This window comes from Cavia porcellus, unplaced genomic scaffold (assembly GCF_034190915.1).
Source record: "Cavia porcellus strain 051 isolate PalLab524CR breed Dunkin Hartley unplaced genomic scaffold, mCavPor4.1 scaffold_27, whole genome shotgun sequence".
Lineage (NCBI taxonomy): Eukaryota > Metazoa > Chordata > Mammalia > Rodentia > Caviidae > Cavia > Cavia porcellus.
The window spans coordinates 35,639,879-35,651,805 of NW_026947510.1; the positions used below are offsets into that span (position 1 = coordinate 35,639,879).

Here is an 11,927-nt window from a genome sequence, read left to right on the forward strand (position 1 = left end):
ATCCTAATGTATTCATTAACACTTTTGAAGGCTGGAGTCTAAAATGAATTATATAAAGATAATGTTAAAGTCTTAGTAGGGCTGATAGCTTCTGAAGGTTCAGGAAAGAATTACTCTTTGTCTAACAGTTTCTTGTGGCTGCCAGCACTGTCTTGCAGCCACATCACTCTAATCTCAGTTTCTAATCCAGATTCCTCCCATTCTTCTGGAATCAAATAGCTCTGTACTTATCTATTATTAGGACACACGTGATTACATTTAGGGCACATGTGGTTAATCTACAATTGTCCTATGGTATTTATAATACCAAACTATTTACTCAGCCATAAAGAAGGACAAACTTGAGTCACTTATAGGAAAATGGATGAAACTTGAGACCATAAAGTGAAATAAATCAGATACACAAACTGAAGTTTTTCAGTTTCTCTTATATCAAATACCCAAAGTATAAGTAAACTGAAGAACAAAATGAAAGGGTTTTGGCCCAGGCCGGACACTGTAGCTGGTAAAGTCAAGGAGCTCCCATCTCCCCCACCCTTAGGAATCTACCTCTGGCGCCAAACAAAGACCAATGGGCTACCTGTGCATCCCTAATGCCCCCTTAGGTTCCACCCCAAGCCGAGGCTACTTATGTGCCTACTCCACGTGTTTCACGTGTTTCACGAAGAGATCACAGATGCCAGGGTGGAGATGCTGTGCCCCCAGGGGATCGGGGGTGTCTCTCCCCGCATTCCCAAAATAAAGGTCATTTATATTTCATACTTCTTATATTTTCAGCCGCCGCAGTTTTATCACAAAACGAACAATAATAAGAAGCAGGAAGACAGAACTTTTGCAAACAGTAAGAGAATAAAGAGATGAAGTGAGGGACAGGTGAAAGGAACATAAAAATATTAAGATGTATTGTGCACATGTGTCAGCTCTCCATAATGAATGCAATCGCTGTATATTCCAAACATACGATAGTAAAAATAAAAATTAAAAGTAACTGTATCACCATCATCAATAGAAAGACAGAACAATAATAATGGAAAGTAAAAGGCTAAATATTAATAATGGCTAAGGTAATAATAAAGAAATAAAATGTAGATTGGTGGGGAAAGTGAAAACGGAAGAAGCAAGATTTTTTAAGAAGGTAAAAAAGAGAAGCAAAAAAAGAGGAAAATATCCAAAGAGAAACATAAAAGTAAATAAAATCAGATAAAAGAAAGCCAAACAAAAGCTAAGAGAGAGAAAGAAGAAAAAGAGAGAAGAGATGAAAAATGAGCCCAAAACTACCTCCACACTGAGGTGTTGGATTTGTCAAATTTCTTCCCCCGCTTCTAATACTGGAATCCACTAGGTATGGAGAGCTGCAGGGAGTGGCACCTGGAGGCCCTGGTGTTTGAGATGCTTCCTGGGCTCTGGGCCTGCCCCGCCTTCCAGTGGGTGGTGCGGGTCAGTGGTCGCTGTGGGTTTCTCTGCCGGTGTGCACGCTACAGGCTTTCATTCTGTTTCCTTCTGTGCCTCTGCAGTCACTGCTGTCCGCAGCCAGTTCGTTGCACATGAGCTGCTCAGTTACCCTACTCACTTGTAGGGTTAGAGGCCTCTTATCTGTCCCAGCAACTTGGCAAATGTTCAAACAGCAGTGTTTCCCTGAACAATGTGGACTGGAAGGAAGGTCTGAGTTTTCTGCTGGAGGGAGGTAGTCAGGAGAACCAAACTATGCTGGGCTAAATCCTGGAGCTTTCAGACTGAGCCCCCAGGAAAACCACAGTACGAAGGGCCTTCATTATCACCACAAAGAGGCCGGTACTACCAACCACTGTTCCCACCACAGCCCCAGTTCCCCGCTGTGTAAACAACTCAGAGAGAAGACAACAGAGACAAATTACAAGCCTATGTTGTTGACCTGGGAATTTAATTTCATACAGTCCTATATAATAAACAAACTACGAGTGGGTAGTGTGTCAAATAAGAGTGAGTGTGTGTAGAAAGCACAGACGATGAGAAGACTAAGGAAAGTGGAATCTGTTTAGAATCATTGTTGTGTTTGTAATTCTCAAAATTTCGAAACTGTTGAATTAAAACAAATGCTTCATTTCTCACCTTTCAAAGATGTCATGAATGAGACCATTTTTTAAATGAAAATTTGACAACTGTGATTTCAAGTGAAAGCCTTGTTGTTTCAATTTGACTTGCATGAAGGTCTTTAGTCCTCTTGGGTTCATGAGATTGCAGGATAAATTGGATGTTTGTATGGCACTCAAGCTGAAAGCTGACTTCCAAAATTTAGGAAGTCATTATATTTTTTATAGGGGGGTTATGTTAATTTTTTTCTTCCAGTATAATATCTCTGTGTTGTAGTTCAACAATATATGTTGACAATACTGTAGACTGCACACACGAAAAATCAGTAGTGACAGCATAAATCTTCATAGTACAGTCTTTAATACTGAACAGTCCAAACTTTCCTCAATGACTTTATCTCATTGTTTTATTCAGAAACCATTTATTGTAATGTCTCCAAAAACTGGTATTTTCTTAAATACTGTGACATCTTATTTCATGAAAATGTATGTAAATCAAACAATATCTTCACAAAAATTTTAGCATACTTATGAATACTATTGATAAGATTTTATTCAGCTAAAAATACAAATCTACAACATTTTATTCATAAAACAAGAAAATGACTAAGATTTGGGATAAGAAAACATTTATTTTCTTCTCTCTTGTGATTTCATAGGATAAATAAAATCTTTTTTGTTTTGTTTTTTGAGAGAGGGTCTCACTATGTAGTTCATGCTGGTCTTGAACTCACTATGTAGCACAGGGTGGCCTCAAAATCATAGTGATCCTCCTGCCTCAGCCACCCAAGTGCTGGGATTGAAGGTGTGCACCACCACGCTTGACAATCAAATGATTCTTACAAATGTAGTACTGTTTAATTTCACAGTTTTCAGCCATAGACAGTTCTTTTGACTTATAAGATAAACAGGCTTGTTGCCATTCAGAACTAGAAAGATAAAACAAACAATAAAAGAAATATAATAGCTGTCAAATTCCAAAGAGAATAGAGAATGTTTATTTTATATAGGTACTTTGAAAACTATAACACATATGCAATTTAAAAAAATTTCATTAAATTTCTATCACCTAATGGCACAGTTAGATAATATCATTAAATTGAAAAGTAATAGGTAGTAGAATCTTAAATGTTAATCAAAATTTCAACTAAGAATAAAGAGTCTAAAAGGAAACCATGTCAGTTATCATGATGGTAAAGGTGAAGAGACAAACTAAAATAAGTGAGAAAAATAAAAAGTCTGTGAGCAAGGCAGGAGTGTAGCACAGTGGTATAGCACTTGCCTCAAATATATGAGGTCCCAAGTTAGATCCTTGGCACTGAAAAACAGAATAAAAACAACAACAACAAAAAAAATCTTCTATGAATAACAGTCCTAGTTACAATTATCTACTGGCGTCAAAATATGTTTAGACATCACAGTCTTTATCTCATAATGAGAATAATGGCAAAAACCTGGCAGACCTAGCAATATAACCAAAATTAGAAGTTAGAGCTTATAAAATAATGTGGTAATTGATAGACTTTAAACCAAAGGTTGTGGTGCATATGTGCTCAATAAATTAGGGGTTAGAGTTTAATGTCCAGTAACTCTTAAAATATGGGAGTAGAGTTAAATTATTTAAAGGGGTAACTCAAAATGAGAAAATTACACCAATCTAGTATAGCTGATATCCTAAAAAGAAAATTTGGACATACACAGATAGCTACAGAACAAAGACTATGTTAAAATATAGGAAGAAGAAAACAATTCATGGACAAAAGTCTTAGAAAAAAAACAAAATTGAAAAATTTTGATCTTGGATTTTTAGCCTGCTTTACACTTCTGAAATACATTTCTATTATTTAAGTCACTTGTTTGTATACTGCTTATAGGAACCCTTGGGCATGGATAGATTTTGATATGAGGAATATAGTATGCAAAATAACTAAAAACCTGCAAGTGGTTTTGAAAGTAGACAATAAGAAAGTACTCATTAGGAAAAAAAGAGTGTCTGGAGGAAAATTCTGGTAGAAATATAGATATCACAGGTGATTCTGGCAAGTTCTCTGATAGAAATGAGAAATACTACACATAGTCTGACAAAGGAGGAAAGGCAGTGCTGGCTCTAAAGAGGCAAGGAATCTGGCCAATTGTGTTTTAGTATTTTACGGGAAGTAAAACTTGTAAGTGAATTTAAACATTTAAAGAAGATGATAACTGGCATAATTTATACTAGCTGGGTTTTCTCCCTGCTTTGTATATTAAATTTTCACAAGAGAGATAAATTGAAGAAGGAACTGTTACATAAGTAGGATCCAGAAGTGAAAATTTGGAATCTCCTCAAACTATCCATATTGCAAAATAAATAAATAAATACTGTGGGAAGCCCTGTAATTGACTGGCACCTTCTATCTGCAGGCCACACCACCTTAAGTCTCTCTAGGAGTTAAGTTTGGTAGTTAAGCACCTTGCTGTACCTAGCTTGTTTGATCTATTCAGGGATTATGTTAATCAGCCTGCCTTATGAGCCCTTGCAAGGGAAATTTGAATTGACAGTTGGTCTTGCCACTGTTGCTAAGTTACCTGCTGACCTCTCAGAACCCAGCTCCCTCCTCCCCAATACCTATATATTTGATACTCCTTCCTTGAATAAAAGAGACTTGATCGGACTTCATCTTGTCTCCATCCTTTGTGTCTCTTGTCCCCTCTTCATCCTCACTCCCCCTTTAGGGTCTCTGTGGACTTACCCGCAGGCCAGGTCAAAATACATAAATAAATAAGAGAGAAAGCATGTCTGTAACAAGCACCAAGGACACAGCTAGAAGGCTGTTACTAAAGAGATTCTGAGTATGATTGCTAGATTCAATCACCCATCTTGGCAGAAGCCAGAAACAGAGGAAAATGTGTATTTTATTCACTATTTGTAGCTGAGACTTCTATGAGTTGCTTAGAACAATGGAGGTTTTGAGAATTTCATACAAGCAGAAACACTGCCAGCTTGGAGTAAAAGAGACTGAGTCAGGATAAGAAGAATTTAAGGTAAGGCTGTTAGAGACTTGGCATTCTATAGGTCAGATGAAGAAAGACATACGTACTTAAATGTGCTATACTTTAGGGAAATGACCTGGGAGGTAGTTCTGGAATGGTTAGGGCTGCCAATGCCAGTCACTAACCAAAACTGGGCTGCCTCATCCTTAGTTCCAGATGATGGTACCTCCTTAGTTTCAGAAGGCAAGGCTGTCTCCCCATACTGAGCCAGGACACATCGCCTCTGCCCTGGTGGCTCAGAGGATGGGACACTGAACTGAAAAGGATAATACTGCAAACTCAAAATCCAGTGAACTTGGCTTCTGCAGGTTTCAGCTTGCTTAGAACTCATCATCCCTATGTTCTTTCTGATTCTTCCTTTTGGAATGGGAATACAAGTCTTACGTTTGCCTCACGTCGTGTGTTGGAAACAAACAACCTGTTTGGCTCCACAAACTCAACTGGAGAAGAGTTTGGCCTCAGGATGCGTTAGAATTCAAGTTTTATCCACTTCTGATTTAAAAGAGAATTAGATGAGACTAAAGCTTTAAAACTGGTGATACATGGGGATAAGACTGGAGTTACTGGGATGAGGTGAATGTATTTTTCATATGAAAATTATGAAGTTTGAGGAGCCAGAGAGCAGAATATTATAGATTGAACTGTGTTTTCTAAAAATTCATAAGTTCAAATCTTTACCATCAGTAGTTCAGAAAGCGTTTGGAGATACGGTCTTTTAAAAGGTAATGACTTAACTTGAGGTCATTAGGGTGAGCTCTAATCCAACATCACTGGGGTCATAAGAAGAGGAAACATGGCTAAAGTGTGTCTGCCAAGGACAGAGGCCCCGGAAGACAACATCTTGCTCATGTCTTGATCTTAGACTTCTAACGCTCACAACTATAAGGAAATACCTTTTACACCACTTGGTCTGCTATAATTTATTATGATAATGTTAGAAAACTAATGTAGTTTGTAAACAAAAGTCGCAGGAGAGGGCGGATGAAGAAATTAAGTAAAATGACCAACTTCTTTTGTGTGTGTGTGTGTTTTTTTCCTTTTTACCGGTACCAGGGATCGAACTCACGACTGCCGGCTTCTAAGGCAGGCACTTATGCCACTGAGCTAAATCCCCAGCCCCAATATGACCAACTTCTACAATCCATATTTCTGTATATGGGATTGGATTTAAATGACTGACTCTTTTCCACATCTCCCAATTGTGTTAGAACTATGCCCTACGTACCACTTATTTGTGTTTAAGTAAATATGGTAATTAAACTAAGCACATTATGTCAGAGAGATACTTACATATCTGAAGGTAGAACCGAATTATTTTCCCATAACCATTGATTTTCAGGTTTCTTGTAGTACATTCCAATCCAGTAGAAAGATTTCAAGTGGAAGAAATTCTAGAAGTATGAGAATAGGTGCAAATTTAAAGTTTTCATTAATATGTTTTTAACCAATTGGATGGAAGTATCTTTAAATAATTCATTATATGTGTATTTGTTTGATTCCTTCACCCCACAAAACTATTAGTGTGTTCTGCAGTGCAGGAATATCTTAAATGCTGATGATCCAAGGAAAAACACAAAATCCTTGTGTTGGTAGGAAATATAGAAAATGAATACAAATAACAAGATAGTGTTGGTTAGGGGCATAAGGGCATAAGCATTTAAAAGAATAAAAGCCTCATAGATTTCTTGGAGATTAACTTACATCCAGTGACTCTCTTATTATGTGCATAATTAAAATAATCTCCTATATCAGAAGAATTCACATATTTGGTACTTTAATCTGATGTTGACAGACTTTGGATTTCAGATTCCCACACAAACCAACTTCTCATATAGCAGTGTACATTCTGGTAAACTGATCTGGTAAAATGGTATTAGTTTTTGGACCACAGATACTATACCACCTTGGTGACATCCTACACTGGGTTCTTCTGGCTTTGTCTGAAATATTCCTTCTAATAGCTGTTTCCTTCTCAATTTTCTAGTTATACATATTTTCATGAAGGGAATTTCAAGTTTTATTTCTATCTTTTGTTACACAATATGCTGCATTTTACATATGGAAATTGAAACAAAAGTTAAACTACTTTTATCTTTTAGACATTTGTCACATGCTGAATTTGAGCAAATGGAAATCACTCCTCAGTTTACTCCATTTAATTTTACATATCATGCATGCTATTATGACACTCAGATATTAACTTACCATTTCCTCTTTGTTTGTTTTCAAGAGACTGGAATTTAGAGACATGCATGCATGTCGACTTTTACTCCAAGTTAGCTTCTTCACAGAGAAGTAATAACAGCTACATCTGAACCAGATCCAATCTTTTGGACAAGGTTGACAGTGAGGCCCTAGACAGAGATTTTCCATGATTACACTAAAGAGATTTACAGTTGCAATTTTACTTATTACTTGTTCAAAACATGCAAAGTATACTTCATAAAATTATGGCAAAGTATATTTCATAATATAGCAATAGTAAAGATAACAGAATTTCACTTTAATAAAGTTACTAATGGGAAATATAAACTTCTGTTTTTATCTTTGAACCTGTCCCTACCCTTTTAGATAATTTATGTAACATAGAGTAGCTGAACCATAATTCTTGCTTCCATTGTGGTTAATCACTTTTGATGGCTTTAAACATCTTGTTATATAATAATTAGATTAATTATGTTGTTAAAATTTTACCCTTTTAATATAAACTGTACCTTTCCAAAATTTCTTTTCACATAAATTCTATTCCTCTAGAACTTATGAGGTCTAACTTACCTCTGATATATCATATTTCAGTTAGCTATACATAAATTTCTGTCTCATATACTTATTATCTGGGATCTTAGAAGTCTGTGACACATGCTGAAGTAGTTTCCCTAAAATGACTCTATATTGTAGAACTGATATGAATAAAAAATACCTTTCCTGCTTGTAAGAAGTCAGGCCATAACCATCGCCTACCTTTTTGATGGATTGTAGGAGACGTTTTTAAGGGAGATGCTAAAAAAAGAATCAATATCATATTACATTTTGTTTCACACTGACACATCAAAATGAAATAAGAAAATGCCATAGTCTATAAGAAAAAATGAGCAAGTTTTTAAAACATAAAAACATAAAAAAACAATTTTGGTACAGACATGCTATAAATCGAACCCAAGTCTTTATACATGCAAGGCAAATGCTCCAACCTTCAGGCATATCTTCAAGCAAGGAAAAAGTTTGTAAGATAAAACTGTTGTGAGTGCAGGCTTTGATTACCTTCTATGAAATGAATAGCTCTCCAGAGCATAAAACAATTTAGAAGACTATATTTACTCACAGTTTGTAATAAAAACAGCCACTGTGATAGCTCCACCCATCAGGAGAAGAAACTTGATGCCAAGGACACTAGAAAAGAGCTTCCATGGCAGATGAGAGGAATCCCCTAAGAGAGAATCAAAACCAAAACCCAGAATCAAAACCAGACAGAATGAGAGTAAGAATCCAAGCCAAATAGAGCATTTCCAGAGCATTTTACAGTCAAAAGTGCATTTAAACAGTCGTTCTTTCTTGATTCTCAGACATATGGAATATTTTTACCCAATTTTTAAAAGTAAATAATGAAGTTTTCCTAAAAACATATACCTTCTGAAGGGTGTATGGTAAACTAGTATATTGGGACCATTTCATACACATATGAAAATAGTGTAAAATAATCAATATGTGAAATATAAATATACATAAGTTAAGAATATATGCAAATAACTCATGATTTTTATAATAAAATAATAGAAGTAAAAACCTTATTTGTTGCATAGATTGTTTGCTCATATAATCAACTAATGGCAGAACTGAGTTCTGGAAGGCACTGAGCAGCGTGGTGTTCACACATAGAATCTCAAACTTCACTTTAAATCCTAATGACTTACATTTATTTATTTATTTTTTTGTTTGGTACCGGGGGATTGAACTCACAACCTCACACTTGCCAGGCAGGCACTTATGCTACTGAGCTAAATCCCCAGCCCCCGCAGTGACATTTAATAATAATTTCATTCTTGTTCAAGTATTTTTTATTTTTGCCACCCATATTATTTTAAAAATGTTCACCACTGCCTGTATGAGGTACTACCTCCCCTACAGGAAATGCATAAAAGTCAAAAGAATGACAAATGAGGTTTCTGTGCAGGGAACATATCAAAGGCTTCACTATCATTTCATGGCAGCTTGCTTTTTTTTAAATTATAATTTCTTTAGGCTTTAAGCTAGTTAAATTCCTATGATCAGTCAGTTATTTCACCTTCTCTCTCTTTTGGCTAAAAAGCACAAAGTCTAAAGTCATTGTGACTATCCTGCCTTTTAGAGAACAAGGTGTCAAATGGGGTAGGATTCTTAAGAAAAGGCGTCGTCCAAGCTGCTCATGCTCCACCAAACTAGGGTAGATTTTTATGGCTTATCATGACTTCTGTTTGATTTGAGACAATTAGTTTGTTAATTTGAACAATGAAGCTGTTTTTCCTTGAGCTTTTCTAGCGTGTGTGTCAGCTGTGTATTCTTCTAGGTACAGAGAGATGCCTATAAGGTAGATACTTGAGGATTCAAATTCAGGAATCTCAGAAATGGTCTTTAATCTGCCACAAGATAGAAACATAACCTTTTCTGTCATATATAAAATCTCAAAAGGACAGACAAATTACGTTTGTAATTGGAAAGTTAGATCTTCTCAAATTAGGCTATATCAATAAATAGAATACAATTTTTAAAAAATGACAGTAGTGATTCTTATAGAATTTCTCTAAGGTCTAGCATAATGTTGGAAAACAGGAAAATGAAACTAAAATTAGAATCTTGAAACCTAATTAGGGAATTTACCCTACTTCTAATTAAAAGCAAATAGTCTTACAAACAATGTTAATTTCTAAAGTAAGAATTCAAACAGATGTCCCTGAAACGGACCATAATAAAAGTGTCAAAACAGAATATGATCCTCAAAGGAAAAAACCTCAGTAAGTCACAAAAAAATCATTTAACACCAATAATCCTCACAGTCTCCCATAATTATCACAGGCAATTTACATTTTGCCTTCTTTCTTTTGGTCTAAGTAAATATTTGAAGTCTAGCAAGCATTCAGATATGTACACTTATCAGAAGCAAATATTTGGATGAATTTTCAGTTTGAACACATCTGCTCACCACCCTAAACTAGTGGGGAGGCTTCTCATTACCTACTCCAATATCAAAAGGGAACCACCACCTTTATTTCTGTTGCTACTAAATTATTTTGCTTGTTTTAAACTTCAAGTACACAAACTTATACAGTGTGTGGAAATTTTCCATTTTATAATTTAAGTAGAAAGTAAATTACAAAGAAAAACTGTATACCACAGATCAAATACATGTGTATAAAATCAAATAGCATCAGGAGTGTGTTCTAAAAATACAGACTATATTTTAACACCTTGTTTAATAAACGTGCATTTCCTTGGTCAATACATAACTATAATCTATCACCTTTTTCTTTAGAAGTATAATATTTTCTTAGAATTTTATTGCCAATTTAGAACAAGCTTACTGAAATGTGTTTATGGTTTTGAAAAAATAATCCAGGAAAACTTCAATGGTTTATTTTTGACGACTATGTAAAATTGGCTTCTACTTTTTGAAAAGCTTGCCAACCACCTTGCAAGCCTATAAGCCTCCCTTCATGTCTTTTCCAGATCACTAAGCCTGGAAAACAAAAGCCTGCAGCAGCCAGGCTCAAAATTCCAGAAGCCAAGACCCGCAAGTTTACATTATATTAATTGTGTAAAACTATTTAGGATTTAGTTTTATCTTTGCTAACAGCCACTTTGAGGTCCAACTTTGAAAGAAGTGTATTCATCTTTTCTTTTTTCAGGAAATAATGCTGTAGAAGATGGTGCTATGAACTGTATGCCACAAGGTGATCTGGCCAACTACATGTTTACTCTTGCATAGTAATATTCTCAGGGTTCTTGAATGACTTTTCTGATCCCAGTCCTGGAAGCAGTCTTGTCTTCTGATTTTTCCACACTTTGACTTTTAAAGTTCTGCAACAAAAGAATTTACTTCCAACCTGTCATACTTGCTCAAATTTTACTCTTCATTGAAATATGAATCAATTATTTCCATAATCATGTAATGTCTAAAATTATTTTTTAAATTAGTTATAACATTGATCATTTGGCCTTTGCGATAATCAACATGAAATTCAAATTTTACTTGTATATTTTCTAACTAAACTTAGAAAAACTTTATAACATATTTTTGTATCTATGCGTAACATAGTTCACTACTTAATTTTCAACATTCCCTTCATGTTTATGAAATACAGTGCTATACCTTTGCTGGCGATGTCTCCTGCTGTGGCTTTGTGTTTTTTATAATGTTTGTGCTGTTTTACCTCCTCCTCGATGACTGGCAATGCATTTGAATTGTATTTATTTTTAATGTCATTATTTCTTGTGTGTTTCTGCTTAGAGGTCTTGTTTAATGTAGTAAAAGTTGTGGGTTCTTCGGTCATCTTTATAAAGGAAAAACCTGTGTGAGGCAAAAAATATAAGTATCGATATGTCACTCTATAGTTTGAGAAAGTGTGTTATTGTTGGGAGCCACCACATTGCCGAGCTGCCGCATATAGCGATCATGCGGCCTGTGGTAAAGAGCAAAGCCTGAGTTAGATTACCCCTCCCATCGAGCACGTTAGTTTCCTGCTTACCGCGTAAACAACCCGCTCAATAATATGTTAGCCAATCAGCTTGCCTTGCTTACTTTAATATGATTGGACACTGTATCCGTATATATACTGGTGCCACCCCTGGGGGGAA

General features: G+C 35.6%; 2 protein-coding genes across 4 annotated transcripts in view; both read right to left on the bottom strand.

Moving 5' to 3' along the window:
• LOC100724198 (natural killer cells antigen CD94-like) overlaps nt 1-1,643 on the bottom strand; it is a 20,885-nt gene extending 19,242 nt beyond the window's left edge. For all 3 annotated transcript variants that reach the window (XM_023565289.2, XM_023565288.2, XM_063238223.1), the window contains exon 1: nt 1,279-1,643. The gene's annotated coding sequence lies outside the window, so the exon portion shown is untranslated. The remainder of the gene's footprint in view (nt 1-1,278) is intronic.
• The window catches only part of LOC134473570 (killer cell lectin-like receptor subfamily E member 1), a 14,324-nt gene extending 2,701 nt beyond the window's left edge, over nt 1-11,623 (bottom strand). The window contains exons 1-6 of the mRNA XM_063238285.1: nt 11,443-11,623; nt 8,422-8,526; nt 8,061-8,099; nt 7,305-7,453; nt 6,390-6,490; nt 2,913-2,998 (exon numbers count right to left, since the gene is read on the bottom strand). Of these exons, the coding sequence (XP_063094355.1) occupies nt 2,913-2,998; nt 6,390-6,490; nt 7,305-7,453; nt 8,061-8,099; nt 8,422-8,526; nt 11,443-11,623 (661 nt within the window). The remainder of the gene's footprint in view (nt 1-2,912; nt 2,999-6,389; nt 6,491-7,304; nt 7,454-8,060; nt 8,100-8,421; nt 8,527-11,442) is intronic.
• Nucleotides 11,624-11,927: the final 304 nt, after the last annotated feature.